General features: G+C 41.1%; 1 protein-coding gene across 1 annotated transcript in view; it reads right to left on the bottom strand.

The window, feature by feature from the left end:
• Positions 1–6,769: 6,769 nt before the first annotated feature.
• The window catches only part of wdpcp (WD repeat containing planar cell polarity effector), a 75,893-nt gene continuing 56,273 nt past the window's right edge, over positions 6,770–26,389 (bottom strand). The window contains exons 13-18 of the mRNA XM_034135882.1: positions 25,512–25,575; positions 17,735–17,828; positions 10,416–10,518; positions 7,826–7,917; positions 7,446–7,471; positions 6,770–6,820 (exon numbers count right to left, since the gene is read on the bottom strand). Coding sequence (XP_033991773.1) covers positions 6,770–6,820; positions 7,446–7,471; positions 7,826–7,917; positions 10,416–10,518; positions 17,735–17,828; positions 25,512–25,575 — 430 coding nt within the window. The remainder of the gene's footprint in view (positions 6,821–7,445; positions 7,472–7,825; positions 7,918–10,415; positions 10,519–17,734; positions 17,829–25,511; positions 25,576–26,389) is intronic.

The following is a 26,389-nucleotide window of genomic DNA, read 5'->3' as shown; positions in this document are numbered from 1 at the left end:
GCCGCTTGACAGACTGTTTTTTACGCACGCAAATTATTTCATCCTCATCGAGATTTCTCTGCAGCTCAATATTCAAATCTTCTCTGCAGCCTTGTCATTACACACGCTAGACAATAAGGACATTGTATATGTATGTTTTAATCTTTATTTTAACTTTTCTTTCAGGCCTTAGAGTGTAGGAGTTGTATTTGTTGGGGTGAGTTACTGTCAATGTATTGGATAACATACAAGCCTGAACAATAAGAGAACATTTCACCAAAAGCCCCGCAGAGATGCAACAAAAATACAGGATTATTATTCATTATGTAAATTAATAATATATACATTTTTAGATATAACGTTAACAAAAAACAAGAGCTGAAATTCACTTTAAAGCAATGATTTGCATGTTTAAATAAAAAAACTAGACGTACAAAATAATAATGTGTTTTATTGCCAATGTAGAGACAGAAAATGGACACTCCTGTTAGTCAAATGTAAAAGAATATCTAACAAATATTAGGGATTACATCACAATTGCACAATGTACTAAAACACTCCTTCAATTAACAGGCATCTTATGACATTTGAATCAAATCCTGGCATCTTTTACTTATGGTTTAGAAATAATATTTAACCTTTTTTTGAGGCGGAAGATATTATGAAAAACAAGGTGAACATTTTATCAATGAGTAGTTGTTCTCAGACTGTACTACACGTTATTTAAATGAATGGTCTGAACATTCATCAAGTTGGTTTTTGTCCTCATCAGATGAACAAAAGTCAGAAAGCTAAATATTGTGTGTGTTTTAATCATCTGAAAAGCCTAAAATATACCTTTACCTTAGAAAGGATTAATGTCGAGTGATAAAACATTTATGATATAATCTTGCATTGGGAATATTTCAGGTGAACGCAGAGTTCAACCTGCATGATTTCGTTTTTAATCACACCATATTTGACGATGGAAGATCTTACAAGTTGATACCTTTTATCAGCGTTACTGTTAAAGAAAGCCTTTAAAATGTTAAGGTTAAGGTTAGTTTATTTATAATAACACATTTCAGACACAAAGGCAATTCAAAGTGCTTCACATGGGCATTAACACATCATATAATATATACAAATAAGTGCTGAAGTGGAATGATAAAACAGACTTCTGGAAAAGCAGTAGTAAAAACAAAGACACTTCAATCCTTAAAATTAGGAACCAATGTCAAAATGAAGAATCTGCGAAGACAAAACAGGATTTCCTCTTCAGATGCATTTAAAATAAGTCCACCACGAGTGATACTTAATTAAAAATAATTAAAAGCAGCCCGTTATTGTGCCAGTTCCTCCCTTGTGTGTGATGAGTGTAGTTTTAACCTGAGCCGAGGGTCCTCACACTCTCCTCAATAGGACGATCGATGGAAACTGTTGACCTTTTGACCTCCGGTGAAAGAGTGTGAATGTGGGCGGACTGGAAACATTTTGTTCACTCTTGTCCAGGAGGTGAACTGGAACCAATCTGGACCTTTTTTTTTTTTTTTTTTTGCATGAGTGGCTGTTGATTTGTATTTGGAGACAGAGACAGATAAAGTCACACAGAAACCTTGTGTATTTGGTTTGTGAGACCGCGTGAGAAAAGATATTGGGAGAAACTGAGCAGATGTGCTGATATGCATGCTGGAGCTGTTTTCTTCTTGTCTTTCATTGGCTGTCTGATGTCGCCAGACCTTGGCATCCGAGTGTGTTTACAGGCCGGTATGAAGAGGTGATGCAGAGGATTATATTTACCTGGGAGGTTAATCTGGGGTCAGCTGTACATGGGAGGAGCTCAGGCCTCCGTCTCCGGTTTCTCTGCCTTTGTTTCACCTTGTTTTGTTTAATATCTTGGCACATAAATAAAGCTGGTATTTGCAGTGGATTTTTCTGTCTATTTTAAGTGTTTCCTGGTGTGAAATAAAGGTTAAATAAAAAAGCCACAAACATCAGCTTGAATCCGCCATTTAAACTCAAGTATTGTTGCTTCCTGTGAGGGGATTTCACAGTCGAGTCCAGGTGGAGCTGCTGGAGTAAAAGCAGCTTAGTCATCCTTACGACACGAGGCACTGAGAGCATTCATGACATTCCTGGTGGGTTTACATACTGTAGATTTGAGTTGAGCAGAGGACACGGGGAAGATCAAGCTTTCATTTTCTTCTGGAGGGAAACTCCGGACTCCACACAGAGGGGAGTTTAAAGGAATATGGATTTGGGATTTGGCTCTAAATGTTGATGTATATGCCGCCTCAGTGTGACTCACATCTCATATGGCTATGATAGTCTTACATACAGGCTTTGAAATAATGCAAAACCTGTTAAGAATGTCTTAAAGAGACACTTTAGTGTACATTTTCATAGAAAATCTGAGCAATGTGAGCCACTAAAGTCTGTGGTTCTATGAGGCAGTGGCTCAGTCAGTAGGGGCTTGGACTGTGAGCCGTAGGGTCGCTGGTTCAAGTCCCCGACCAGACCTAAATCTGGAGTTTGGACTGCTACTTGGAGAGCTCCCAGTTCACCTCCTGCCCTGCCGTGGTGCCCTTGAGCAAGGCACCGGACAACCTCACTCCCATTGCTCCCCGGGGGCTGTACAATAGCTGCCCACTACTCCTGGTTCTAGGATGGGTTAAAAGCAGAGAACACATGTCACTGTGTGTGCTGTGTGCTCTGCATGTGAGACCATTAAAGAGGGGTTTCATCCCTCCTATTCTATGTTAACATTAGCAGCTAACATGCTCACAATGACCAGAAGAGCTGAAATGATTGGTCAATTAATCAATTAGTTAGTCGCCAGACGTTTGTCATGTATTACACATTTAAGTTGTTTGGAAAACTAAATCTCAACAGTCTCTTGTTTAGGTATTTTAGATGTAAACATTTCTGCTTTTTCACGTCCAAATATTATAGTCAACTGAATATTTTAAGGATTCGGACAAAACAAGACATTTGTGCACACTATTTTTGACATCTAAGACATCCTGGTCTTCATTTTAAACAGTTGAATAATGTAAAATAGACCAATTCATCAATTGATCAACTGATAATGAAAGTTGCAGCCTTAATGATGAGGTAATGTTTAGATGGTACATTGTTAAAGTAAAGCTAATATGAAAGTCAATAGTTTTGCAGGTATTTGATCAGTGGGCCAAACTCCCTAAAATGAAGTGAAGTTCTTCATCAGTTTATCAGTAAATTAAAGGATTCAAAGTTGATCTGAGGTCAGTAGGAGGCACTTCCTTCCTTCTTTAAAGTAGCTGATGGGAAACAAGACAAGAGGCACTAACTCTCAAGACTTCAGATGCTTTTTGACGTCCTCACTTCCCACATTCCTGGTGAATCAGTAGCATCAGGAGGGATGGAGCAGAGAGGTATTTGAGGGGGCTCGTATTATCTCATCTGCAAAGGATACAGACCCTCATCCCGAGTCACAACTTGTTTAAAGCCCTGCAGACGTGGGAATCTCAGCGGCTGCTCGTTGGCCTGCAGGCTTCAGAGTTTCCCACGAGGACGTCGTCTCCGAGAGTCAATGCATCGCCGTCTGACGCGTTGCTCTTCGTCTTCTTTAGATTGTTCTTCAATGACACATTTCTGTCCACACATGGGACCAAAGTGCAGCCACCTCTGTAACGTATTAACACATATAATAGATGCAAAATCAACTATTGATCTTTAGACATTCAAATAGCAGATGTTCGCCTCTGTAGGGAAATTATACAACATTCTCTTAAACCTCTGAAAAGTATTACATGTCATTTGTTAGACACTTTTATCCAAAGCGACTTACACACATTCAGTACTGTGGACAATCCCCAGGAGCAACTTGGGGTGAAGTGTCTCAGGGACACAACGACATGCTGACTGCAGTGGGACTCGAACTTGCTATCCCCTGATTCGAAGTCCAGCACACTACCCACTGAGCCACAGCCTCCCTATTGTTTGTTTATGTGTAAGTATTAAACAATTTCCCCTCTTTTAATACTTATAATAATAATAATAATTCCTTACATTTATTATAGCGCTTTTCCAGATGCTCAAAGCGCTTTACAAATAGACATTACACACATATCATACATGTCGTTACATGTATGATATGTGTGTAATGTCTATTTGTAAAGCGCTTCACCTGTCATGTACTGTGGACAATACCCACAGGAGCAAATTCAGGTGAAGTGTCTTGCCCAAGGACACGACGGCTTTACAGACGCAGCGGCGGGTTTCGAACTGGTGTTCCCCAACGCACAGTCCACTGCGCCACTCTGCCCATCTTCACACCTCGAAGTCATCAAGGCGCTTTACAAGTACACATTACACACATATCATACATGAAACGGTCATGTACTGTGGAGCAAATTCGGGTGAAGTGTCTTGCCCAAGGACACGACGGCCTGACGCAGTGGCGGCGGGGGCGGGTTTCGAACTGGAGTTCTGATGATCAACGCACAGCCCACTGCGCCACTCCGTCCCTTAAGACCTTATTAATACCCAATATGTTTACTAGCATTGCATTGATGATCCCTTAACTTGGATATTCCATCAGTAAGGTGACACAACAGAGACATTACCATAAAGGCATCTTCAAATAAAGAAACAAGTTGTGTTTTTGTAAGTTATATGTGCAGTGTATAGAGAAACTGTTAATAAAAGAAATCCTCATAGACGTTTTGGAGCAAAAACACTATTCAAGACACAGAAAGTACATTTAAATCCTTTGTATTCAACCATGTTTTACAGCTGGTGTCTCCGAGAAGTCATAAAAAAGGTCAGTCTTTCAATAAACTCTCTCCCAACAGAACATAAGGGCTGAGGATATTTGACCAGAAGGTGACTATCCACGATCTTAACTTTCATCTCAGCAGAATCTGAGGTTGTTTTAATCATAGAGTATCAAATGATAACACTTTTGGCTGAGAGGCAAAAACAGATATTTAATACAGATACGTTGCACCGTAATTAAGTACTTTTCGTGATAATGAAGTATGCAAAGAACATCTCATTCCTCGTCTTGAGAACCGACAGCTAAGAGAAACTCAACACTATTCTGGGAACAAGACTCTTCCAATCACCCTCAACTGTAAGTGATTTTCTCCGTTTGATGTCTTTAATGGTCTTGGCGTATTTGTCTTGTGGAGAGAAACAAACCTATAAAACATGTACACAGTCCAATCAGAGCCTTCATTAGAGGCCATCTCTGCTGCTGCACAGGGAGAGAATCAAAAACACAACCTGGATAATAGCACGTGCCGCGGGCTTGATTCATTTCCAAATGTTAACAAGGCCGTTTCACAGTATGTTAATTCCACTAATAAGCCTATCTCTGCGAGTCATCTCGGATGGCAAAGATTTGAGCGCGAGGCGGTGGTGTTTTACACAAAAAGCTGCTGGCCACATTTTAAATGAAGCATAACTATGTATGATTCCCCAAAGCTGACATAATTGCTCAAAGGGTATCGGAGTACTTTGTTTTCTGTGTTATGAAAGCGCAGATTTCACTGTTTGCATGTCAGAAAGGCTACTAAGGGCCACCAGAGAGAGGGGAGGAACTCCTGCTCGCCTGTTTAGCCATTCTTCAGCTTTTTATTCAAGCTGTCAAGTCAGACAATCAGGAGATAATGCAGCCTTGGTTTGGAAATTATAAACGTGTCAAGAGATGCTCTAAAGGCACCGACAGATGCCACTTATCTCCAGCTGCCTCTGCAGTGTGACTGTATCATCAGAGGGGAAATATAACATGGTGATGTTTACATAAGAGAAGTATTAGTATCAGTCAGAAATGTAATTCCTTTCACCCGTCCCTCTCGCAGGGGATTGACTCCCCAACGAAAAACATACAATGATTTTTTTTTTAACAAAACAAACAAAAAAAACCGAGGAGAAAAGCATCCTCGCTGATCTTCTGTCCATTTCCAACATCGCTTCTTGTATATTTTTTGGTGGAAATCCTCTTAGAATGCAAAGTAAATAGATTAGGATACAGTGAGGGATTACGGCTCCGCGGCGCTGTCAGATTAGTCGCTGAGCGCCGCGCGTCGACAGCTCTGACACGACCATGGCTGCTGTTCAGGAAAGGGGCTCCGCGCGACGCTTTAAATACGCTGGTTGGCTCCTATTCATGAATAAAACTGTGGCCCGTAATCTCAGCCAACACACACACACACACACACACACACACACACACACACACACACACACACACACACACACACACACACACACACACACACACACACACACACACACACACACACACACACACACACACACACCACACACACACACACACACACACACACACACACACACACACACACACACACACACACACACACAGTGGAGTGGAAGAAGAAGAAGCCTGGAACATTCAATATCAGTGGTGATGGAAATATAATACGAGTCTTTATTTTTTCAGGGTGATTAATGGAAAGGTTTAAAACACTTTCAGTCGTGGTTTTAAAAGCAGAACCCGGTGTTAATGATTTCTTTTGAGGTTCATTTGGTTTAGATTTCACTAAGACAGAAATACCCTGAATTCACATCAACATTTCACAGGTAGAATATGACAGGATTGAGCAATATAAAATGTACAAGTCACCAACAAAAAGTGGTGATACAAACATGTATTATATCACTTTGATCAGATATCTATCAGATGTAGTGTTCACAATGAGTTGAGCTCTTCTCCAGGTAACTACTTTGCATAGCAACATATGGATAGAAAGTGAGTCTGTGATTGGTGAAATGTGTCTCTTATCGTATCTTTGATGTTCTTTCAAACCATTCCTAAATGGACCACATGAAGCATCCCGAGGTCTTCATCGTCCTGAAAGAGAGAAGAAACACAAATGTTCTGTTTTATAAACCTGTTTGTAAAAGTAAAGACAGATGATTAGCAGCACATGTTTTCATCGTGTGTGATCTGATTGGTAGTTTTACCTTTGAGTTCCCTCAGAAGAGTCCTATGTACCTGCTGAGTACTATTCTATACTGTACCATGATATTTTATCCTATATTCACACCTGAGCGATACACTCACCTACCAAAATGTACTTCATGGTTCACTTTAAAGTCTTGAAGTCTTCCACATTATTAATTCTTAATTACATGTAGTCTATATCACACTATCAAAAAAGTAGTGAAAAGGCAATTCAAACTTTCCAGGGCTAAAGTGATGTCCTAAAACAGCTAGTTTTGTCCAACTGAAAACGAAATAAATACTTAATTCTATCATAAGAATCAAATTCTCACATTCAAGAAGCTTCAACCAGCTATTCACCAGTTTTGCTTGAAAAATGCCAAACGATTAATCAATTATCGACATTTTTGGAGGACATATTCTTCGATCGACTGAAGTATAATGCTATTACATAACATGACTATGAACACTACTGAATAGGGATATTTTATGATTCTTATCATAATAAAAAATCAATATCCAATCTACTCACATTCCGGCTGTCGCCTTGACTGCTTCCTGCAACGACAAAACCAAACGACACGAGATTTAGAGGAAGTCAGACGTCACAATATTACACATGCATACTCACACAACCGGGAGCCCCTAAAGCGCACACACACACACACACACACACACACACACACCCAACACACACACACACACACACACACACACACACACACACACACACACACACACACACACACACACACACACAACACACACACACACACACACACACACCACAACACACACACACAACACACACACACACACACACACACACACACACACACACACACACACACACACTACACACACACACACACACACACACACACACACACACACAACAACACACACACACACCTGTTTGTCTCAGAGTCCTGAACACTTCTGGGCTGACGGTCACACGTATGCTCTCGGCCTGAAGTCGCCTCTGATTGGCTCTTCCATCAACCCTGAGGAATAAATTGATAATGATTAAAGTGTAACATCTGTTGGATTTAGTTTAAAGATTAAAGAATTGTATGTGTTGTTGCTTTGCTTGGTAATTTTGTTCCGAAATGTTGTAATCTTCTTTTATGACAGACTAGCTCCAGTCTATCTTCTGACAATCTAGAGAGCAGGTAAGTGTTCATTTGTTGAGTTATGGATTGCATGTTGTGGCAGAGAGAAACGTCTAACCTCAAAATGCATCATGTCTTCTTTACTGGGGCTCCTATTAGCAAAGAGTTTGGTATTTTTGGTCATCAGTGATTTACACGCATGGCAGATTTGGTCTTCTGTCTTTTTCTTATGATCAAAAGATAATGGTTCTCTCCATTCCTACACTGATGAAAATTACATTTTACATTTTCACCTCCTTCCGAAAAACACAAAACTTCTTCCATTTCAATTTCAATTTCAGACCATCTTTGGGACACCAACACCTCAGCAAGATAAGCAAGTATCAGGTGAAACAAGTATGACTGATTTGTATTAATGTGATCAGTCATTGGGTCAGTGGACATCAGTGAAAAGCAGATGTCCCTCAGGATCTGGATCTAGATACTGACATCTTTCCTACTTGGAGATTCTGGACATAAATATGAAATAAATACATAACAATTGTAATTTAAAAAGCTCTAGTGTCAATTTTGGCCTCCTTTATACGCAACAATAAAAATAGCCTCCAATCTCCTTCCTCCGCTGACAGAGGAGTACGTGACAAGAGCGAGGCCAGCAGCCATCAAAGGAACGTTGGGATGCTTCCCAGATTCCCGTCTCGTTCCCTCTCTCACTTCTCCGAGCACAGAGTCGGATTTGGGGAATGCGTGGATCGGCGAGGAAGCCCCCCGAACTGCCATTGTGCTTCGCCTTCCTCCCGTTTCTCTTGCTCTTTTCTCAGCGAGCCAAACGGGAAAACGCCCGCGCTACAATGCCTCGCCTTCTCCATCTCAGCTAAGCTGTCATTGGCTTCACATGAGAAACAATGAAACTTCATCGGAGACCAGATTACAAAAAAAAAAACGGAGGGGGTTCAATATGAAAAATTGTTCTAAAAGGAAGGGGGGAGGCTTTTGTCTCTTTCTCTCTGTGGCTATTATCTGTTGGGAGGTTTGGGGATCTGCTTTCTTAGACCTGCGGTACTACACCCGGGCCTTTGGCTGCCAAATCGCCCTAACCCTCTTTTTTCTCCTTTTACTGTTTTTAAAAAGAGCTTAGGACAGAGCATCTCTCTCTGTCTCTTCCCCTCTCATTCTCTCTCTGGACCCAGCTTGTTTAAATTGGCTGATAGGAAGGGATTTGGGATGGATGGAGGGGGCTTAGAGAAACGCAGAGTGGAGGGGAGTCATCAGTGTTACAGTCAAACAGCCATGAAAAGCCTATGAGGATGAAAAGAACAAGAGCGCCTTTTTTGATCTAATGCACACAAATCCCATATAAATAGTCCAATATGTTAGTTGGGGTATGACAAGGAAGGCCCCTCCATCACTTCACAATAATAGAGACGTGGATGGCTATATTTGTAAGTATCTGTTTGTGTGTGAGGCGGGGACAAAGTGCTTTGAGTGTGTCTTAAGTCACGCTGTTTCCACATGTCATTCATGTAGACGAGTGTATTAAACAATCACTCCGAAACACTGAGTTCTTCAGGCGTGGTGCGGATGGAGTCCGGTGGAGTTTCAAATGTGGGTTCAGCGTTGGGATGGATGGAAGCGTAAGACCCGTAACTGATGTGGCGTTGACATTTGAAGTGTCACTGGGATGAAGGCTTTTGGGATGCAGCTGGGTCATTTGGCCACAGACGCTCTCATACAATTCTTATACAGACAATACCGAACCACTGAGGGAGAGGAGATGACAACTTAAAGTGGAACAGTGAATCATCCGCACACAGAGTCTGTCTGGGGCTTCTTTAAGAGTGGGTTGAACTAACTATTTCATTGTATATAAAGCAGCTATAATGTGTATCCTTATTATAACAATTGTTCTTTTCATTTTGGTGCATTCTTATTGTATTGATCGAGCATTTCGAGGCTGAAGAGTCTGATATGTTCCTCAGGAAATATGCTAAGAATAGTCTCATTGGTGAAGACTTAAAACGGAGCTAAAAGAGAGGGGAAATTGTCTGTTTTATCTGTCAATATCAACTGTTTCCTGACAAGTTAACCCTAACCCTATCAACTTAAAAGGCAAAGATGTTTCAATATGGTATAAACTTATTGTTTTAATTCACTTTCATTCATAATTTGGACACAAACATGACTTTAAATGGATGATTAAGTTACTCCATAACGACTGGATGTGTACATTGCCAACAAATTCAACATATCAACTTAAAAATATGGTCAAATATCAATAACAGTGGCCAAAATAGTTATTAAAGCAGGTTTAAAGAAATAAGATGTGTGACAGTGATAATAACAACCTGAAATCACGTAGAAAGCTCACACACATGGTTCATGTCACTCACTGTGTTGTCGGAGTATTCGGGTACGAAGGTCCTGTTGCTGTCTGGTTTCTCTCCGTCTGTCTGGAGACACGCATCACATCATCTCCAACTCTCTGAGGGTCTTCTGGAAAAAAAAATATAGAAAGAGAAAAGTATGTACAAGACCATTTATCCAGAAATGATGCTTAATCCAATAGTTTCCTATATATTAAGTAGTCACAACCCTCTTTGAACTTTTCATGTTTAAGTGTTTAACAAACAAATTGTGACTTTTTTGTATCCATCGATCAGACTTGTGCTTTTCAACTTTTGCCTGTTTTTGTTTGTGAAAAACTGAAGCTCATAAAATACAAAAACCTTTAAGGTCCCATGTCATGGCCATTTCTACTGATTATAATTCCATTGTTGAGGTCTACTAGAATAGATTTACATTGTTCAATGTTCCAAACTCACATTGGTTTCTCATACAGCATCTCTGTATAGTATGTGTATTCACTCTCTGTCCTAAACGGCTTGTTGGAGCTCCTGCCCCCCCCCCCTCCCTATGAGCCCACTGTGCTCTGATTGGTCAGCTCGCCCACTCTGTTCTGATGAGTCCACCACCGTTACAGCGGAACATCAGTGATTATGTGTTACAACGGCGGTTGTTTGCAACCAGAAAATGACACCAGTAATGTCAAACAGATGAGAATGCTGCGTGGGGTCTGGGTGCCGTGTCGGCGGGACGTTGCGGGGCTCGCTGCTCCGCCCTTTGAGGCTCGAGGAGCGGACAGTGTGAGCTGTATTACTGGTGTCGTTTCCTGGTTGCTGCGTGGGGTCTGCGAGACAGCGAGACACCACGGAGCTCAGCCTGAGCACACACACACACTCACAGCCTGAGCTCCGAGTGTTTGTGTTTACGGAGCTCCGCGGCTGAGAAAAGATAAGGCTGAGAGAGTGTGTGTGTGTGCGGAGCTCCGCGGATTGGTCCATTTGGACCAATTGGTCCATTTGGACTTCGTTACGTCAATAGGACCCGGAAGGAAAAATGGAAAAAGAGAAATCTCCAACGAGGCGTTCTGGGGCAGCATTGACAGGTCTTTTCTGTGTTAGAGTTTTACTCGCTACAGGGTGTACTTTGAGGGTTTGTGACTCTGCAGACCGTTTACATGCAGAAGCTACAGAACACACAAGGGGACGGGTAATAACCGGAAAAGCATGACATGGGACCTTTAACACCTTGCTCCAAAATCTCCGGTAGTTGTTCACTTAGATTCGTGTGACTGCATATGTGAAAGCATTGAAATGTTTCACATCATTTCCATCAAACCATTCTGTGAGCCTGTATCAAAGAATTTGCATTTGTCATGTTTTTGAGTCATTTACTTTTCAATTTGTCATCCCCTTCTATGTTGCATGCTCTACAGTATCTTGTTTACTGCATGATGCAAATCTCTGTGAGATCAAAATGTTGTCATTCACTGGCAGTGATCTGTACATTTTACAGCTATGTTGTCAGATTTCTGAGTTTACTTGAGCCGTGAAAACACACTATAGATATATAAAAGGGTTTGTGGAAACAGCTGTGTGTAGGCTTTTTGCAAATGTGGACGTCACACCTTGACAATCCCGTTTGTGATGAACATGTCACGCCGGTAAAGTTTCTAAATTGAGAAGTCAAAACAGTGATGGAGGTTGTGTGATCAGAGCTGAGCGAGGAACAGAAACAAACGCTGCTTCAACACAGCGGAGCTAACAGGCTTTCACCACAACCACCAAGAAAGGAGCTGGAGAAGTGGATCTTCAGATAAAGCTCTTGTCTCTTTGCCCACTGAAAGGCCCTGCAGTCACATCAGCCTTTGTGAGGGGGAGACACAACCATCAGGAACAACTTGGCTTCTCCTCCTGGCATAAAAACACCACTCCAGAGAAAAAAGAGATAGCAAGGAAGAGAAAGACGCCTTCCCTCGCACTTGTTCGCTACTCTGCCTCTCACAATGACGTATCTATCCAAATCTACACACTTGTCAGCCAGACAGCTTTAAGCCATTCCCAACGCTGTTATAAAAAGGGACCATTGCTAAGCTGAAATGTGTGTCCTCCATTGTGTGCATATATGTGTGTGTGTGTGTGTGTGTGTGTGTGTGTGTGTGTACATGTGAAGGCAGGATCTCAGGTTTACAATGGATGCACATAAATACCAGAAGTGGTGCATAGAAATATGGTCCAAGACATCCACCTTAAAAAGAACCACTAGATGCAGAGAAAACGTGAAAAATCATCCGAACAATAGCATGAGATTCGCTCTTCTTTCCAATGTCTATTCCTTCCAATGCAAATCATTTAGGTTTTGTGATTTCCTTGAAGTGAAATGAAGAAATCCAGGGTGGCGATGGCCTAGATCAGCTGTGTTTATTCCTGTGGAAAAACACTGCTTGATGGTTTTCTGTCGTATATCAGGCCGTTAGATTAAATATAGCTCAGATCAAAAACAGCAAACTCCCTGTCCCGATGAGCAGAGCTGAACCTGCTGAGCCTAAATTAATACAAAAGTTTAATATACTGGGAAATGATCTTGTTTCTTCTCTTGCTTTGAGTTAGAGAAGATGGATATCACTTTCCTGTCTGTACAATTACAGCTTAACTTAGCATAGACACAAATGGAAACAGTTAGCCTGGCTCCTTCCTAATGACCGTAGAGCAAATTTGAACCAGACTATTAAACACATTATCTACTGTCTGTTTTATTTGTACAAATACTGATATTTAAAACTACAGCTCGCGGTTCTCTTTGCTGACTGACTGGTAAACTGTACGTTAGGTAAATGAACAATTGTCCTGCATTTGGCTGCAATTTACCAGCAATCTTACTATATAAGCTACAGCCTGGTTAAATTATTACAAATCAGTGGTTAATATTCAGTACAACTAACTTCTCACAACTAACATGATTATACTCTTTTGGCAGGTTTAAAGGAGTCAGTTATATCAATATTATTGTCATTAATTAGTTAGAATTAAGCTCTGGTGCTGTTAAAGCGTGGTATGCATCTGCATGTAAATCCAATGTAACATACATCTAGTTTCAGAGTGTAAAATGTACCGTGTGGTTTTGTGTATGTGCAGCAAACTTGTGTATTTGCCTTCATAATGAGAAGTAGACCCGCTGCAGGTCATTCACTGTTTGCACAGAGGACCAGCAGGATGTGTTGGGTCATAGGAACGCCTGCTTTACATGAACAAAACACACTTCTGTTTTACAGCTGAATATCACTGACAGTGTGTTCAGTTTACACCCAACTGTCACACCCAACTGCACACATACTGTACACATATTTACACAAACACATCTCCGAGGGCTATTTTGAATTGGAGCTGTAGTGTGTGACCATGAATGAAAACAAATACATTTTCATTTTCATTCTCGTGTGTGTGTGTGTGTGTGTGTGTGTGTGTGTGTGTGTGTGCGTGTGTGTACATCTCAGGTTTACAATGGATGCACATAAATACCAGAAGTGGTGCATAGAATATGGTCCAAGACATCCACCTTAAAAGAAACCACTAGATGCAGAGAAAACGTGAAAAATCATCCGAACAATAGCATGAGATTCGCTCTTCTTTCCAATGTCTATTCCTTCCAATGCAAATCATTTAGGTTTTGTGATTTCCTTGAAGTGAAATGAAGAAATCCAGGGTGGCGATGGCCTAGATCAGCTGTGTTTATTCCTGATGTGAAAACACTGCTTGATGATTTTCTGTCGTATATCAGGCCGTTAGATTAAATATAGCTCATATCAAAAACAGCAAACTCCCTGTCCCGATGAGCAGAGCTGAACCTGCTGAGCCTAAATTAATACAAAAGTTTAATATACTGGGAAATGATCTAGTTTCTTCTCTTGCTTTGAGTTAGAGAAGATGGATATACTTTCCTTTCTGTACAGTTACAGCTTAGCTTAGCATAGACACAAATGGAAACAGTTAGCCTGGCTCCTTCCTAAGAAATAAATAATGACCGTAGAGCAAATTTGAACCAGACTATTAAACACATTATCTACTGTCTGTTTTATTTGTACAAATACTGACATTTAAAACTACAGCTCGCTGTTCTCTTTGCTGACTGACTGGTAAACTGTACGTTAGGTAAATGAACAATTGTCCTGCATTTGGCTGCAATTTACCAGCAATCTTACTATATAAGCTACAGCCTGGTTAAATTATTACAAATCAGTGGTTAATATTCAGTACAACTAACTTCTCACAACTAACATGATTATACTCTTTTGGCAGGTTTAAAGGAGTCAGTTATATCAATATTATTGTCATTAATTAGTTAGAATTAAGCTCTGGTGCTGTTAAAGCGTGGTATGCAACTGCATGTAAATCCAATGTAACATACATCTAGTTTCAGAGTGTAAAATGTACCGTGTGGTTTTGTGTATGTGCAGCAAACTTGTGTATTTGCCTTCATAATGAGAAGTAGACCCGCTGCAGGTCATTCACTGTTTGCACAGAGGACCAGCAGGATGTGTTGGGTCATAGGAACGCCTGCTTTACATGAACAAAACACACTTCTGTTTTACAGCTGAATATCACTGACAGTGTGTTCAGTTTACACCCAACTGTCACACCCAACTGCACACATACTGTACACATATTTACACAAACACATCTCCGAGGGCTATTTTGAATTGGAGCTGTAGTGTGTGACCATGAATGAAAACAAATACATTTCATTCTCTCGTGTGTGTGTGTGTGTGTGTGTGTGTGTGTGTGTGTGCGCGCATGTGTGTGTGTGTAGATAACTGAATTCTCTACTGAGTAAAGGTGCACTGAATTATTTATTACATACACGCATGCCATAATCAAAATAAGCTTGTACTTAATACCAAACAAATATTTATCAGGGAACAAATATTATTTTTAGTTTTGTTTAGAAGGGCCATGTTTAAGAGGCCTGTGGATATGTGTTACTACAACATTTATTATTTAGTAGCTTTATTATACAGCAATTTGTTCTTTTCACTCAAGGCCAAAATACCCAAATGTATAAGGCTGATACATTAAGTGGAAAAAAGTACAATAATAACATTTCATATTTCTGAATGTAGTAAAAGTATAGTGTGTTCTTTGGAGCCAGAGCTGATACTGGAGGGGTTAGACGGCCATGCCAGAGGCTAAATGTGTGTGTGTATGTGTATGTGTATGTGTATGTGTATGTGTGTGTGTGTGTGTGTGTGTGTGTGTGTGTGTGTGTGTGTGTGTGTGTGTGTGTGTGTGTGTGTGTGTAAAGCGAGACACCTGTTCACTGGAGCTCTCTGCTTGAAGCACGCCACTCATTATTTATGCACTATTATGTCTTTTCGGCTGGCTGTCAATGTGCTCTGTCTATTTGTCTGTACAGTGAAGCACATTGTACAGTACACACACACACACACACACACACACACACACACACACACACACACTCACACACGTGCACACACTCACACACGTGCACACACGCACACTTAACAAGAGGCATCAGCTTTCTCTCTGAACTTGCCTATACCGGAAGTGTGTAGATGTTTGGACATTTGCTGGTTTTGTGCCAGCATGTTCTGAAAAATGGGACTCATTTTATAATACAATGTAAATTGTGGAAGAGCTGGAAGAAAACCCTTTCTGTTGTTTAATGAATGTGCAATATTCTCTCACTTTCATCTCTGTTTGGTCTCCACCAACTCCTGGGTGTAAACTCTGTCTATTTAGCTCCTTCAAGCTTTACTGTGTTCACCAGCTAGCTGCTAAATGTGTCCGTCTGCTGTGACAGAAGGTTTTGAAAAGTAAGCCAGTTACTCATGGTTAGTCACGTGTTTTCAGCTTTGTAAAGGTCATCGCAGGTTGTGTGAACCAAACTTGTTTTTAAACCTTTGTCTACTTTAGTTTACAGAAGTAAAGAGACAAATAACAGCGCATAGTCTAAGGTCAGTTTTCATGTATCCTGCCTTTTCATTTATTTCTTAATTTACTGAATTATATTCTTGTTTTTTCTTAATTTCCTGTCTTCATCCTTTTTCCTTTGTCTTTTAAAATTATAATTGTATGTTATTGTATGTTTTCCTCCCTCTTTTCCTGCCATCATCCCTCCTCTTTCTTCCCCCTCTTCTGTCCCTTCCTCCCTCTTTCTCTGCAGCGCTGTTGTCCAAGGATAGGACATGCTGCAGGTGATGGAGGTAAATCATCTAGGACATAATTAAGAGGCTTATGAGGAGGAGTGTGCGTGTTATGCATCACATTATAAAAAAAGAAACTGCAAACAGGCCTCATAGTTACACAAACGCTCATTCTCATTCACCGACAAACACACAGACACTCAGCCTTAGGGGTCTGACCTTATGCAGCCGAGTTAAATACCTCTCTCGCCTCATTTGGCTGTCTGTGAGCACACACACACACACACACACCACACCACAAATACACACACACACACACACACACATGCTCAAGCAACATTGCCTTCTGGTGTGTTTAAGCACCAATGAAGGACTCATCAGACATGTTCATCTAGTTCCCTCACAAATTTGAATGTTTTCTGCTCACATCCGTTGGCCCTTGAAGCCTCTGTGAGGAATTGCGTGTGTTTGGCAGTGTGTGTGTGTGTGTGGTGTGTGTGTGGTGTGGTGTGTGGTGTGTGTGTGTGTGTGTGTGTGTGTGTGGTGTGTGTGTGTGTTGTGTGTGTGTGTGTGTGTGTGTGTGTGTGTGTAATCAGGAACTCGGCCTGATCCCCTCTGGTATGTGCTTTCGGGAGTGTTTTGTCAAAGGGCAGCAGCACAGCTGAAGTAACGACAAAAAAAAAGGCCTTCGCTGGCTTTCCTTCACTCACTGTTTACCCTTTAAAAAACTTTGGGCATGTGTAAAGTATTTTATTTGTCTGATATTAAAGACTTTATTTCTCACAACCACCCTGCAATTTGGGGGGAAAAACCTTTAAAAACATGAGGAACCTTAATGTGGAAACATCAATCTGCTATAGATGATTTCTTAAAGGTGAGTTTTTACACTTTAACAAACAATGCAATGAAAAAACGTTCAGTATCTCATTTTTAATCATCACTGATATCATCTTTAAAAGAAGGCAACATGTTGTATGAATTACACACGAATATACCTCTGTCAAACATGATCTGAATACATTCTCCTTTGTGTTATAAAACAAGGGTGCGATCCTGAGAATAAAAATGTTATTAAATATCTGACATATGTGTCGGCGTAGGTGAGTAACCGGGGTTATCAGAGGAGTCCACCTCTCATTCCAGATGTAAGGAGAAATAACGAGTCACATTTGGCGTCTTCTTGGTCGGACATTATGATTATCTTCTTACCGTTGCCTGCTGCGCTGTCGATTTCATTAGCCTTCCTCTTGGCCACATCCGCGAGCACCACCTCGCCTTTATCGCTGGCAACATAATGGAGGTCCTTTGAAGGGAAATGCAAGAAAGAAAGAAACGTGAGCGTTAATCTAAAATGAATCTAGGCTCCGATGACAATAGCTTCTTTTTTTTTTGTTGGAGGGTTAGGGTTGGTGGGGAGGGGGTGTTTTGGCGGGAGAAAGAGGAAACAATGAAATGACAGAAGAAGAAAGCCGTTTGAAAAGCCCGACATCAGAAAGAGCACCGGTTGGATGAAATGCCGGATTCTCCAAAAACTTTGAAATCAGCCCTCCCTCCCCCCTCATAACCCTCGTCTCTCTCTTTTGAACTAGGGAGGATCTTTATCTGTCACATTTCAAAAGTGGGAGAGGAGGCGAGGGACTGTTCACCTTTCAGAGACGCTGGTATTCTCTCTTTACACAGAAACATATCCAGCCGAGCACATTACTATATCAGCCTCCGACAATATTGGAAACAGCGTGTCTCCTCTGTATCTCTCTGTTTGAGTCTGTCAGGGCCATAAAGAGAGATAATAATGCTAAATGATGTCTGAGGGTGGATGATTTAAAGCTCAACGCTGCCACATTAATATCCACACTGCATCACACAGCTGTTTTTAACAAAGGTGCTCTGGGCTACAAGCAAGGGTAAGGTCAATGTGTCTATTAAAATCCCAGAAAAAAAAGGAATGAATTCTCGAACTCAAATCTTAAGAGACATTCACCGCCTCCTGAATCCGTATGATTTCTAAGCAGATTTAAAAGAACGTAGTGTGCTTACAAAATAAAAAACTTCTTGATATAAGTTAACATGTTAAACATTATTTTTGAGCATTATTCTCCCACAATGCAATACACAAAGGAAATAGACAAGCTTTTCAATTACATGTCTACAAGATACAATATACTAATATCTATCAAAGCAATACATAATAATATGTGTTATAATGGTCGAAGTGGTTTAGTTTAAACAGATCATATCCCTATGGTGTGTTTGAATTTTGGATGCCAAACAGGGGGGGGGGGGGGGGGGGGGAAGAGGGGGAAGCAAAACTATGGCTCTTCAATTGATGTAAAATAGTATTTAAGACCAGTTGTTTTTTATTCTGTAACTGAGGTTCCCAAAAATAAATAAAATGATATCCTGATATGAAACCAGGACTGACCGATGACCACAGATCGCTGTCAGTGTGAGAAACTGGAGCAGCAGCAGCATGACGGTATAACATTTGGTCTGGTGTCAGAAAGGTCACTGATTTAAATCCCCAAGATCAGCTGTGAAGTAAATGAAAAAACACACCCTTAACAAAAATCAGCATGTTGCCCCCGGCTGCTGCAGTGGAGCCCGTCGATAACCAGCAGCAACAGCTGAAAACGGACTGGTCAGCTCCCAGTAGCCTTTGAGAGGAAACCAAATGCTTGTGAAGGCGCAAAATATACTGAATAGGGCACTAGGAAATATTTGTAATGTTTGTTGATTGTAAGTGTGTACCTGTCCAGACCTGCAGATTGGAATGAGCTTTTAGCTATAATGTAGCATAGCATCTCTATTTGAGATTAATGTACATTATTTAATTTCATATTCTGTTCTTGTACATATCCCATATTCTACTGACATGTATATAGACTTTTTGCACTACTTTTTATTTTGTATTTTTGTAATTTGTTATATATGTTGCATTGTTGGAGGAGCTCATTGCATTGCCATTTCTGCAAGTCCTTGTTCAATAAAGACATATAATAATACATATAATACAAACTTTACATTGTAAGGAAAAGAAACACTGAAGCACCATTTTAAATTCAAAAAAGAAGATAAAACGACAGATTTTCTCCAACCGTCCCTAATTGATTAAACAGAGAGAATCACACCCTTATCCCGGCTCCCAACGAGGGGCTCCTCAGAGTCGCGGGGTTTCCTCAGGCTGAGTGCAGGGGCTGAGGGCCCATCAAAGAGTACAGCGTGTTAAGGAAAGTCTTCCGCCTCAGCAACATCACAGGACATCAGTGCCATGACTCAGGGATGCTGTGGATAACCCTCAGCTGGCTAAAGCCCCCCCAGCTGGGCCTGCACCCGGCCCTAATACCCCCATATTGTTACCCTGCTTTTGTACCCCTGGAGGGAAAGGGTGGGGAGCAGAGAGGGAAAGAGGGGGGAGGATAAGAGAATGAGAGAGGTGCGGAAATTGAAGAGTATGAATGGGAACAGATTGGGTAATTATAGTGCGGTGCCTGCCCTCTGTGGCGAGGAGTTAGGAGGAAATGTGAAAATGGCCGACAACAAAATGGCCTCAAAAGAAGCTAAATCGGCTCCCAGGACTGAGGTGGCTAATTCTGTGAACGAGGACATGGCCCCTCAATTAGATATGAGTGAGGCTTCCTAATTGATAACAAACAGAGCAGCGGAAGATTAAAACAGGAGAGTAGGAATTACGCTGATATGATAGAGAGAGAGAGAAACACGACATAAAAGACGTGAAGAAGGCAGAATTGACTACAAGGGGGGAGAGAAAAGGAGAGCAGGGATAGAGAGAGGATGACAGACAGAACAGAACAATATGAACATTTGAAGCCGGGGCGCTTTATTTCAGCTTAGCTCCTCATAATACTGTCTGAATCTGGAGAGAGGGACCCAGAGAAAGAATAAACGAATGAACAAACGAGAAACGAGGGAGAGAGAGAGAGGAGTATCAGCCCGACTAAGAAGGGATAACAATAATACTGCATATAAAACCATCAGATATTACACCTCTTATTCCCAGACGCTCAAACGCGACACTAATCTTATTTATATAAGAGCTTTAGGGGTTGCAGCGCCTGATAAAGAGGGGCGTTTTAGTGGGCCATTTTTGGGGAGTGGAGGCGAGGGGGGGGGGGGGGGGGGGGGGGGGGACACTAAGAGGCCGATATTGACTGATATTTGGGAAATAAATGAGGGATTAGGTCAACTGGCACACAGCAGCGCTTACGACACATTAATAGACGGGATCATGTCTGGATGTTTGCAGGCTGTCAGGATCGATGGGACGTACACACGTGAACGTTCAGTGAAGATTATTATTGAGCGATAAAAGTATCAGCTCATTGTCTAGAGAAACAAAAGTGCAGCATATGAACCACGCAGAGACTCCACGTATGTGCATGCTGTTGTGGGAAATGATGTTACATTTTTAAGAGAAATTCATTTTCAGACTGAAACACGTGATTAACTTGAATCGTTAAAAGCATCCCTAGAGCAATTATTTTCTACTATCATTTGTCTTTTTATAGTATTTACACGATAGACATTTAATAGAGAATGGTAAACAATGTGATACATTTGGTGTAGAGAAGTGGAAGTGCAGGGAATGAGAGGAATAGTGTTACGGCCGCAATTATAATAGTTTCGAAAATGTACACATCTTTTTTGTATACTGCAATTGTATCTTTGATATCATCGGTATATTGATCGGAGATTTTGCTTTGGTAACATTTTACAAATGGCTTAAATGATAAGATTAGTTAATGAGTGATTGTGGACTTGTCTGCACTTCTTCCAGGACGTATTTCTTCTTGCGTAAGTGTGAAATATCAGCACCAAAAGGTCGACTTTATTTAGGTTTTGAGGGACTGACGTCGAATCTTGATAAATACTTTTGATGATAAAACATTACTTAAGGCTTCATTGCAACCCCCTGGACATGGTAAAATGTCACAACCCTAATATATAAAATATATACATTAAAGACATTTGTCCCAGCAATTCAAAGTACAAAAAAATAAAAAGGTACTAAAATGTTTAGGTGGGGATTTCCCTTTACCCAAAAACCCACAGTCAAATCAAATATTGGCAATTAGACTGGACACAAATCCACAAGCACGCAAACATGAAAATACATTTTCACTAATTAACATTCGGCATAATCCCTGGACATGAGCACATATGCTGAAGCTGCACACACACACACACACACACACACCACACAACCACACACACACACACACACACACACCACACACACACACACACACACACACACACACACACACACACACACACACACACACACACACACACACACACACACACACACACACACACACACACACACACACACACACACACACACACACACACACACACACACACACACACACACACACACACACACTTGTTTTCTGACACACCTGTTATCCAGGAGCCTTGTGTTTGAACACTTCTATCAGATAGGTGTTAAGGACTTAACGCTTTAATAACGTTAATTATTCATCTGAGCGACAACAATGAGCTTATTGCAGAAGACGTGCGATACCTCCGAGCCCGGCGTCAGATAGGGAGGAAGATAGGAAGTGAACCCAGTGTGAGCGTATCTAACAAGAAACAGTACAAGCCCTCATTGGGGAACAAAAGCAGAATCTGCTATCACACAATTTGATTTAATTAACAAGCTACATCAAGAGGAAAAGACCCAGGAAGAAGAAGAGGAGACTTGGCTTGACTTGGCTGACGAATGACCTAATTGGTTACATTATCAACTCATTATCAAAGGCTAATTAGGGCGCTACAGAACAGCGCCAATTATGGGAAAAAACATGCAAATGACTGAGTATAACCCCCTGCTACTTCCTCCACATACATCCCCCAACTCAACCTCCGCCTCCCCCAAAACACCCCCCAACCAACTGTTCCTCCTCCCCTTCAATTTAGCCCGACACTAAAGTGTTTCATTTGAACAAAAGGCTTCTTTTGGAGGCTTGGAGGGCTTCTATTGTTAGATAGGAAACAATGGGGGCTTGAGGGCAGGGGGTCTTGTGATAGAGGGGGGTGTATCGTGCTGGGCATTTCTACAAGAGGTGTGTGTTATCTGTGTGTGTGTGTGTGTGTGAGCGTTTTATCAAGTCGATGGTGCGTTATTGAGTTCTGTGGGCACGTTTGGAAGTTAGAGAGAGTTGTGTGGGAGGCGGGGGTTGCCCTCATTAACCCCCCCCACCCTCCGCTCAATCAGCTGACCAGCAGGTTAAAGCAACAACACAACCTAATTAGAGCGGAGGACAGAGCGAGGGGTGAAATGTCAACGTCCCGTTTTTCTTTTCTCTTTGTGGCTCTTTGCCGATGACGCGCTGCTGCTCTCTTGGTCGCTGACTGAGCGCTCATTGTGAGTGAACTTTGTTACACATCGAGGGTCAGGAGGAGTATTAGTTAATATGCAGTAGTCTGTTGTTTTTATATAATGGCCAAAACTAAAGGGTTTACAAATGCTGTCTTATTATGCCTTTTACATTTGTTTGTATGTGAGGTGTAAAATGAGTTTAACATGTGAGAAGAACTTGGAGAGATGTCACCTTGTTGATCGTTTTTTTTGCTTGTGTCTATTAGCTTTTATCTGCTTTTGTGTCTGTTTTAATGATGCATATTGGCTTTGATATGTGCTGTTGTATGTTGTCTTTTAATGTCATCAACCTGCCAGGGACTGCAGATGAAAATTAGCTCCACAAAAGTGCTTGTGTTAATTACTGTGCAATGTGCCTTTTTAAATAAATGAACCACTTGATAGCGACACACTAACTTTCCAAAATCAGGTTTTAAGATCCAATACTGCACCTTATTTGTACAATTACTCTGATTACTTGTGAGGTGACCCCCCATTTGTTTATAGTGCCTTACATTGTGGCCTATGATTTGTAGGATCATTTTCTTACTGGCTACAGACACAGACCTAATGAAAGCTGGGAACGTTTCACATTAGTCACTAGATCTTCATGTCCAACTTGATGGTAAAACCAATGTGAATGTGAGTTTTACAATAGTCCCTGAAATGTCATTCTTCTCCTATTATTATATCTAAAATCTATATGAACAAATGTGTCCTGACACCGACAAGGATTTTTGACAAGCTAATGTAAATATAGTACATGTATATAAACGAACGGTATGTGTGGGAATATTTACTGTGAAAGGACATTTTTTTAGGAAGGTAATACTTTGTTGACATATCAGGTTGGAAAGTATTTCAAACCCAATGCTACGAATTATTTGCAGATACGATTCCAGCTCCATCTCCTGTTTCCCCCCTCACTTATCTCGACACCTCCAAAGTGACGGAGCAAGACCTGTTTCGCTTCCCTCTCACCTTTTTTTTTTTGTCATATAGCTTTTCCATCCACACCATCCTCCTTCTCCACTTTGCACCCCCCCGCCCCCTCCTCTCCTTTCCTTTGCGCTCTTTCAAGGTCCACAGGCTCGACTCCACCTTTTCAATTCGGCTTCCCAGCAGCACTACTTAGTGGGGAGGTAATTGGAACCAGTGCTATCAGTGTGATTGAGGAAGCAAGTGTGTGTGCATGTGATTGTGTGTGTGTGTGTGTGTGTGTGTGTGTGTGTGTGTGTGTGTGTGTGTGTGTGTGTATGTGTGTCGTGTTCTGTGTGTGTGTGGCTGTGTGTGTGTGTGTGTGTGTGTGTGTGTGTGTGTGTGCGTGCATGCGTGTGGGTCTGTATTAATGTCTAGGGTGTTGGTGAAGCATGGAGCAAAAGGGGGCCCCATGAAAAAAGGGGGTCAAACACATAGAAAGAGCATTTCAGCGTGGAGTGGATGAAAGAGCGAGTTAGAGGGAAGAGGAGAGGAGAGGAAAAGGCCGAGCCGAGGCCATGGAGGTTGTGAAAAGATAGGGGCCCATAGCGAGATCACACCTGCTCTCTGACACACACACACATTTACACACACACACACGGGTTACAAGTCATGTGAAAATGTAAGTAACAAGACTACAATAGTCAATGAACAGTTAAAAAAGGTCGTAGAGAATTAAAAAAGTTTTAAAATGCAACATCCTTCTCTCTCTTCCAACATTTGCTGTGTGTATAATTACAGTCAAGCTCTCAAATCAAGGCAGAAATGCCATAAAGGGAATAATTTGTCAATGAATGTAAACGATTTCCTGGTTAAGTAGAGTTCTGGTCGTGAGTTGCTGGCTATATTTGCAAACAAATTATTTCACATTTTAGTATCTTCAACAAAATATGCATGGGCACTTTTTTCAGAGGAGTTTGCATATGTACCCTCCTTTACCTGCTTTTCGCTGAGCACCTGTGTGAGTGTTTAAGATCAGGGTTCATACATTTTTTCACCAATGATTTTCAATGACTTCTCCATGACCTTTACTGTACCTAATTTTCCATGACCAAAAAAATTACTCTTTCTCAGCGGTACCACTGAAATGGTTTATTTTAACATGGAACAGGAAAATAAGGTCTGCATATGAAACATGTTGGTCCTATCTAAAACAAATCAAATAGTAGGCTTACTAGCTTCTACACGCTAAAGCAAACTAAAAATCTCTCACCAGCAAAATACCTCGTCAGTTAAATGCCATTTTACGTTTCATTACTATACGATACAGTATTTATTATCATTATAGTATTACTATTTCGGCGTTTAGATAAAATATAAATTATATTTGATGCAACTTTAGTTACATTTCCATGACTTTGGGAAATATATTGTTTTCCATAACTTTTCCAGGGCCTGGAATTAGCATTTTGAATTTCCATGACTTTTCCAGGTTTTTAAATGACCGTAAGAACCCTGTAAGATGTGTATTGAAATCAGTCACATTTTTGTTTGATTATATAAAAGCTTTGTGTTGACAAATGACTGAATGGATTGACTTCAAAAAACATCCCATAGTGGAGCAACATTTAGTCAAAAGTGTGTGTTGCACTTTGTAAGAGAGACATTTACTTTTTCACTCACCATAAATAGATCTCTGTCTTCTAAATCTACAGCGAGGAGGAAGGCCTTCTCAAAGCGCTGGTGTCTGCAGAGAAAGTAGAAACTGTTAAACAAGAAAAACAGCAACAGCCTGTCTATAAAGAACTATCATCAATCGAAAAAAATACACGCTTTTAATTATTATTCAAAGATAGGTCTGTAGTTCATATGTCCACCTTTATAAGAGACACACACTTCGATCCACACACACCTCTCCGTACAAAACTCTCAATATTGAACTGAGAGTAGCGAGTCCTCGTGCTATTATTGAGAATTAAAGCAGGGAGGGAGCGAGCGCTGTATCTCCCGGCACAAAACACCTCAACTTTCCCTGTCTGGAGCCAACATGAAACAAACAAACACACACAGAGAGAGACAGAGAGAGAGAGGAGGGGAGGGGGGGGGGGGCTTTCTTCATCTTGATGTTGATGGAGAGAAAAATAATTGCAGGTAGGTGATAAGAGAGGAGAGGAGGAGGGATGCCAAACAAGGCTGGAGCTTACAGAGGAAGAAGAAAGAGAGAGAGAGGGAACGGGAGGTGATGCAGGATGGAGAGCGCTGAGCAGTGTGTGGGAACAACAGGGTCTATTTCAGTCAAACAGCCGTTTCAAAAGGCTCTCATGGCAGAAGGGAGAATGAAACAACAGTCTAAACAGTGCATGTGAGGTGCTTTTGCCTTATGAATGACTCAAAGCTGTGCCTGCAACGGAAATTCAAAAAGCTAGTTCCTTTTTAGCATTTTTTAAATAGCAACAGAGCGGCAAAATAGGCGGTGTTAAATTGTATCTGTGATGGATGACAATCCCACAAAGACCCTTTTCTGGACGATTTTCTTATTCTGATTATTCTGCTAATGCCTT

Source organism: Trematomus bernacchii, unplaced genomic scaffold (genome assembly GCF_902827165.1).
Source record: "Trematomus bernacchii unplaced genomic scaffold, fTreBer1.1, whole genome shotgun sequence".
In the NCBI taxonomy this organism is placed as follows: Eukaryota; Metazoa; Chordata; class Actinopteri; order Perciformes; family Nototheniidae; genus Trematomus; species Trematomus bernacchii.
The sequence above is the reverse complement of the archived record's forward strand: the minus strand, read 5'-3'. Positions and strand labels throughout refer to the sequence as shown.